Genomic DNA, 6,906 nt, shown 5'->3' with positions numbered 1-6,906 from the left:
AATATCTATCATTTACAGAGAATTTACAGAGTACTTGGTACTATTCTAGGCATTTTGTATTTAATTCCCATAACCCTCCAAAGCATTCTAGCTCTGGAACTCTGATTCTAAGGCTATAGGCACACTTTTTACCCCCATTTTTACAGATGAGATTTTGAAGATGAGAGAGACTGAGAAACTTCCCTAAATTCTGGTAAACGGAGGACTGGGATTCAATCCCATGACACTTGATTCTAAGCTGATTTTTTTTAAATCAATTCTGCTGTATTCCCTTTTCTCTGGACAAGATGTGTTCACGCGTTATCGACTGTAATCTTGTTAACAACCCGGCAGGAGGGGGAAGGTGCGGCAGGAGTGGTGGTCACTCTTGTCCTTCCCATTTCACAGATCAGAAACGGAAAGTTCAGGAGGTAAGCAGGTTGCTCTAGGCTACACAGAAAGTGAGTCGTAAAGTTGCAATTCACACCCGGGTCTAACTCCAAAGCCCCCCCTTTTTTTTTTTTTTTTTAAGATTTTAAAATTTATTTGACAGAGACACGGTGAAAGAGAGAACACCGGTGAGAGAGGGAACACCAGCAGGGTAAGTGGGAGAGGGAGAAGCAGGCTTCCCGCTGAGCCAGAAGCGGGACTGGGGCTCTATCCCAGGACCTGGGACCATGCCCCCAAGCAAAAGGCAGACCCTTAACAACTGAGCCACCCAGGCACCCCCTAAAGCCCATATTCTTAAACCTTAAGATGCGCAGGAAGAGAAAGAGATAGAAAACCAATAGCATTAGTAAAAAAGACGACTTACAAATTGAGTGCGAGGCAGTGGTTGGACGCACTGCCAGCAAGGTGGGTGCCACCCGAGGCTGCGATCTAGAAATACAGTATTTGCCACAAGGGAGGAGACAGTCCCACTCTGACCTGCCATGGCAGAGCATACCTGGGGCGCTGGGCTCCGCACTGTAAGCAAACGTTACCGATATACCTGAAACGCCTCCCCGGGTGAGCGCCGAGCATGGTGAAGCGGGAGGAACGCGTCTAGGGGAAGAACTATTAAAAGCGAAAAGCGGAGGTTCGGCCTCCAAAAGAGAAGACTCAGGAGAGGCTGACGCGCTGGTATTTGAAGTGTCTTCATGCAGGGGGGCCTTAGATGCAGTCTAGTCTACAGTCCCAGAGGGAAGAACCAAGGCTTCCATTAGGAGGGATTGATGCCTCAGGGCGAGGAAACCCTGCTTGGGACTGGGAGCTCTTCAGAAATGAAATGGGCTTCCTTTTAAGAGGATGAATTCTTTCTCACTGATGAAGAGCCTGAGTGACCGCTTACGGTGGGTTTAAAGACTTATATGCCAGGTGCAGTGGTTCTTAAATTTTAGTGGGTATAAGAATCACCTGGAAGAGCTCGTGAACTACCAGTTCGCAGGCTTCACCATTAGAAGCCTTGATTCAGTTGATCTGGGATAAGGTCGACCAATCTTCATTTTTAACAAGCAGCCCAGTGGGTCCTAACGAGGTGGTCAGTGACCCACACTTTGAGAACCAATGAGAATAGATAAACTCCAAGTTCTCTCCTACTTATTTTGCAAATAAACATTCTAGCAAAAAATATGTGTAGTCAACACAATGATTGTTCAAAGAAAGTTGCCATAAGTTTTATACATGATCCAAGACAAAATTCTTTAATATGTTGACAATTAACATTAGAGACAAAACTCCTGGAATATAGGCTATAGGATATGGTGGGAGGAGAAGGCTTGATTGATTCTCAGTCTACATCATAGGAGACAAGACTTTAATGGCAAAATAGAAGAGACAAATCCAAGTGGAATTTTTTTTTTTTTTTAAGATTTTCCGCTTTTAAAGGACTCACTCTACTTATACCAGGGAGCAATCTGATGGGGACCTGGACGAAGCTATTTAAGTACCCTAACAGGCTACACCTGTGTAAGGTTAAACACCTGACAGGCTCCGGGACCCTGACTTATATAAACTTCAGCCTAAATCTAATAGGACACGTGTAGGGGAGAGTGTCTTCCAACACTGGCTCATTTTCAGTTGTGGCTAAAGCACTATTTCTGGCAAGTATAATGTATGTTTGATTAAGTTAAACTTTTACTTAAAGCATGTGACCTGAGAGTCACATTTTAGAACTACTGTATCCTGAAATGTTTTACTCTCTATAAACATGTTTTTAAAAAGCAGTACTTGGGTATACCTTACTGTCCCTTATCAGGACTTTTTTTTTTTTAAACTTAAGTTGTATAATGTTTCATTTTTTGCTTACGTGTATTAAAGTTCTAAAAAGCCTGTCTTTTTTCCCTTGAAAACACTAAAAACTGACAAGTTGAGGAACTGGTGTTCCTGGCTGTTTCGTTAATTGTTACTTTTGATGTGCTTATTTCGCTCATGAAGGACTAGCAAACGATTCTATTTTAAACATAAGGTCTATAAACTTCCAAATGGCATTTCCATGCTGATAACCAGTGTGATGTGGTCTCTGTTTCGTTATCCTGGCTTCCTTTTGATGGTTGCAGACCTCCTCCTTTCTCTTGAACCATGAGGGATGAAATTGCAACAGCTGTTTTCTTTGTCACAAGACTAGTGAAAAAACATGACAAGCTGAGTAAACAGCAAATAAGAGACTTTGCAGAAAAGCTGATGAGGATCTTGTTTGAAACCTACAGAAGTCACTGGCACTCTGACTTCCCTTCCAAAGGGCAAGCCTTCAGGTGAGAGCCGCTGTGGACGATGGCAAAGGGAAGTCTGTCACAAGCAAGTGATCACCATTGATAAGGATTCTGGTGGCAGAGTCTGAGCAACAGAAGTGTTATGGGCTCAGACTGACTTGAATGTGGGCTTGAAAGAAAGAGATGCAGCGGCTGGCAGTTTGTCGTCGAAAACTATGTAGTTTAAATACAATTGAAGACTTACAGGGCAAACGCCCTTATGTGAGGTGGATCACACAGTCTCTAACTTGTGTTCACCAGGAAAGATACGCAGAGAACGTTCATCCCATTAATTGAGTGACTTAGTGATGTAACTCACAGTCTGAGTAGCTGTGTCAAAAAATCGATGGTTCTACTCACCCAGCTGGAGAGGGTGGGGATGGGGTGGGGGTTACAGGTTGCGGGGGAGCTGTGAGTACTAAAGCTGTTTGCCCATCACATGATTCTTCTATTAAGGCGCCTGTCGCCACATCTTTGTTTTGCTTTCTTTGCTTTTAAAAGGTGTATCAGGATAAATAATACTCAGAATAAAGATCCCATTCTAGAAAGAGCTTGTGCTGAAAGTAAAGTGGATTTTTCTCACCTGGGACTTCCAAAGGAGATGACCCTATGGGTGGATCCCTTTGAAGTGTGCTGTAGGTGAGTAATCTCCTGGGAAGGGTTGTGCCTGTGACCCCAGAAACCGTGGGTTGCATAGTCAGCTCTGTATACCTTCGTGAGAGATGACCCCTCACAGCCCTGCGTCAGCGGCCGAGGGCACTGGCTGGTTAAGGTTTCCGATGCAAACTTGATTCACACGAACTTCTGCTAGGAGTGGATGGCCTAGAAGCACAAAGACTTGACCCAGTATTTGAAATCAGACTGGAACCCCTGCACTTCATTGCCAACCGTAGATTATAACGACGAAGTATTATAGGCAGTATCAAGGGGGCGAGAAGTTGCAATGCCGTCCTTTAGCTGAAATGAAAGAAACTAGTTCTTGTCTTTTTCTGAAAAATTCACCAAGAAAGCCCTTGCAGAATAACCCCCATTAACTACAACCCTGTGTGGGGCGCATGGGTGGCCAAGTTGACTAAGTGACTGCCTTTGGCTCAGGTCATGATCCCAGGTCCGGGGATGGAGCCCCGCATCGGGCTCCCTGCTCAGTGGGGAGCCTGCTTCTCCCCCTCCCTCTGCTGTTCTTCCTACTTATGTCTCTTGCGCTTTCAAATAAATAAATAAATAAATAAAATCTTAAAAAAAAATTTATAACCCTGTGGTAGCTGAAGGTCACAAGGTCTCTTAATTTGCTTTGCTGTCAAACCATTTCCATTTGTTTTTTTTTTTTTTTAAATGACTTTTTGCAGATTAGTGAGTGGTCTATACAAGAGAGTAGAGATTAAAAAAAAAACAACAAAACCTTGTGAAATTGTGAATCCCTAATGAATACTTCATTTTCTTTTCCTGCTTAGGTATGGTGAGAAAAATCATCCATTTACAATTGCTTCTTTTAAAGGCAGGTGGGAGGAATGGGAGCTTTCCCAACAGATCAGCTGCGCTGTTAACAGGGCCACTTTGGACTACAACTCCGGCCTTTCCTCGGATGAAGAGAGTTGTAACAAAAAACCGCAGATCATTCCTAAAGTGAGCAATCCAAATAGCATTTACCAGGTAAAGTGAGTTTCAGTTCTTCTCTACGCTTTGTCTTTTTTTCTGTTCTAATTCTGAAAAGAATTTGTTCTCTGTAAAAGTGGAAAACAGAAAAAACCGTAAAGATTAAAATCACAACAGTAACATTCTGGAAAAATTTTTTCTTCTATATGTAGTTCCACTACTTGATTGAGTGCTCAGGAGCTACACGATCTCATGTAATACTGTTTTTCCGTGTAGTATATGGACACAAGTTTCCTTTAATCCAAATTCCTTCACGATTAAATCTGAAAATTAGTGGGCTTTCTCGGTAGCAGAAAATTACCATTTGTAGAAAACTTGAAATATTGAGAAATGGTCAAAGGACTGTAATCCCACCACAAGAACAGTTTTTCTAAAAAAATATAAAATAAAATATGTGTTAACCACAACTCCTAGAAAGATCTGCATATTTGTTTCATGAAACAATACTTATCCTTACTTGGCATAATGCCCTCCATATTTGCTATTCAATTAAACCGATTTCAACCACCTAAATGAATTTCGTGACCCAGAAATCGTGGCAACCCTCAATTTGAAAAACCGTGATCTAGACAGACCCTCTATTGACATTGTATGTATATACTTGTTTGTATGTTTTCTGAAATTGACCCCTTATGCATGTTAAGACAATTTAAATACTTAACATTTTAATACTTATTTTTTCTCTTGTAATGTACTTAATCTACTATTGGCGGACATCTAGATTATTTCTTTGTTGTGATAACTTGTAGAGATGACAGAATTTTAATTTATTTCTGGAGACTTGATTCTCAGACATGGAATTACGGGGTGATAGGATATGGACCTTCCACTTTCTGAATATGGCCAAAATACCCTCGAGGAGGTTTTGTTTACTTGTGCTCTGAGCAGCTCCTTGTGAAAGGGTCTGTTTTATCATTTTCCCTAAAATTGGTTTTCTCATTTAAAAAGACATAATTTGCTAAAGACACTATCAGTTGTAGACTATTAAGTGTTAACTTAAAAAAAAAAAACCAATCGCCACGTGCCCAAATGTTTTGGGTACTTACTGTCTTATGAATTTGTTCTTCACCCATTTACCACTTAAGACCTTAATATATTATTATAGGTTCTTCAAAGGTTAGAAATATTTTAACTCCTTTTCATATTATTGGCAAGTATTTTTTCTGTAGTTTGCTTCCAAACTCTACGGTTTATTATAGACTTCTGCACATATAAAAGTTAAAATCATGTAATGACATATATACCCTTAATTTTGTTCTTATGCTTGGAAAGATTTCCTTAGATCTAGGGATCAGATCTACAGCCAGTCTTTTGGAGACTTGGAGAACGTCTTTTCAGAGTGTGCTTTGCAAAACATCTGTATTGGTCATTTGGGATGTTGAAAATGGATATTTCTAGACCTCAGCCCTAGAGGTTACGATTAGACAGTTTTGGGTTAAGTCGGTGAGGGGACGGGTGGGGTAGAAGAGATTCCAAGAATATACAGAAATTTGAAGATCTGTTTTTAAGTATTTTAGTGGGATTAAAGACTTAATTTTGTTAAAAGGTAGGACATGACTTTATTACCACCCCTCATGCTAGACCATTTTCCAACGATCATCAGCAGCCTTGATTTCTATTCATTTGTACTCACTGTACTTTCTAAAGGCTCAGCTTCTGAGTTACGGGTTTGTGTTTAGTACTTCGGTCTAGCCTATTACTTCAGAGATGACCTTCATACCTTCTTTTTCACCTTTTTTTTTTTTCCAGGTTGAAAACTTGAAACAACCCTTTCAATCTTGGTTCCATGTCTCCCGCAAAAAGAATGTGGCGGATGGCCGCCTGGGCCTCCCGGGAAACACTTATCCCACATTGCATAAAAATCCCAAGAATCAGAGGCCCGCTGCTCTCCCCCGGGTAGACAGGTACCACTGGGTCAACATGAACCGATAACGTGGTGGCTGGGCACTCGGTGGGACAGAGCTCAGAGGAGCTGCTTTATTTTCTCTAAAACAAAAGGGCATCTGAGTTTGAGGCCCAAGAAACAGAAAAAGTAATCCCATCAGGGACAGGATGTTGTACCTGTGAATGATCTCACACAGATCATGGTTATGTTCTTAGCTGTACTTTTAATTCTTCCTTAATTCTATGTGAAGTTTTATGTAACACTAATGAATGTATTCAGTAAGGTAATAGAATGAAGATATTGACTTGTGATAAGATTCAATGAATTATGAAAAGGAACAGTTGAAATAAACGTACTATGTTTTTAATATCTTTCTAGTTCAGTGTTTTTGCAAGAAAGCTTTGAAAGCTTGTGTTTCTTCATTAGCCATTAAAGCAGGCAGATCTTCACTTAGGAGAGTGTGATACGTGTGATATGGTCTCCTGGCCACACTTGTTACCCATCATTGCTGCTCTATTTTACAAGGCCACTGGGAGCTTGTTTTAAAATTACTCTTTCAGATACAAAATTCCCTTGTTGGTATGTCTTTTAAAATTTTTGATCTATTTCTCTACCTCTTTATAGACTTAATTATGACTTGTTTTATAACTGTGATACCTG

The 6,906-nt window shown here is 40.7% G+C and overlaps 1 protein-coding gene across 1 annotated transcript; it reads left to right on the top strand.

The window, feature by feature from the left end:
• Window positions 1-2,488: 2,488 nt before the first annotated feature.
• On the top strand, window positions 2,489-6,613 carry BTG4 (BTG anti-proliferation factor 4). Its single transcript, XM_047693700.1, has 4 exons — window positions 2,489-2,711; window positions 3,210-3,347; window positions 4,160-4,358; window positions 6,111-6,613. Exons 1-4 carry the CDS (start codon window positions 2,539-2,541, stop codon window positions 6,291-6,293), a joined length of 693 nt encoding a protein of 230 aa, XP_047549656.1. The 5' UTR covers window positions 2,489-2,538; the 3' UTR covers window positions 6,294-6,613.
• The last annotated feature ends 293 nt before the right edge of the window (window positions 6,614-6,906 follow it).

The sequence above is a fragment of the Lutra lutra genome, chromosome 10 (genome assembly GCF_902655055.1).
Source record: "Lutra lutra chromosome 10, mLutLut1.2, whole genome shotgun sequence".
In the NCBI taxonomy this organism is placed as follows: domain Eukaryota; kingdom Metazoa; phylum Chordata; class Mammalia; order Carnivora; family Mustelidae; genus Lutra; species Lutra lutra.
The sequence above is the reverse complement of the archived record's forward strand: the minus strand, read 5'-3'. Positions and strand labels throughout refer to the sequence as shown.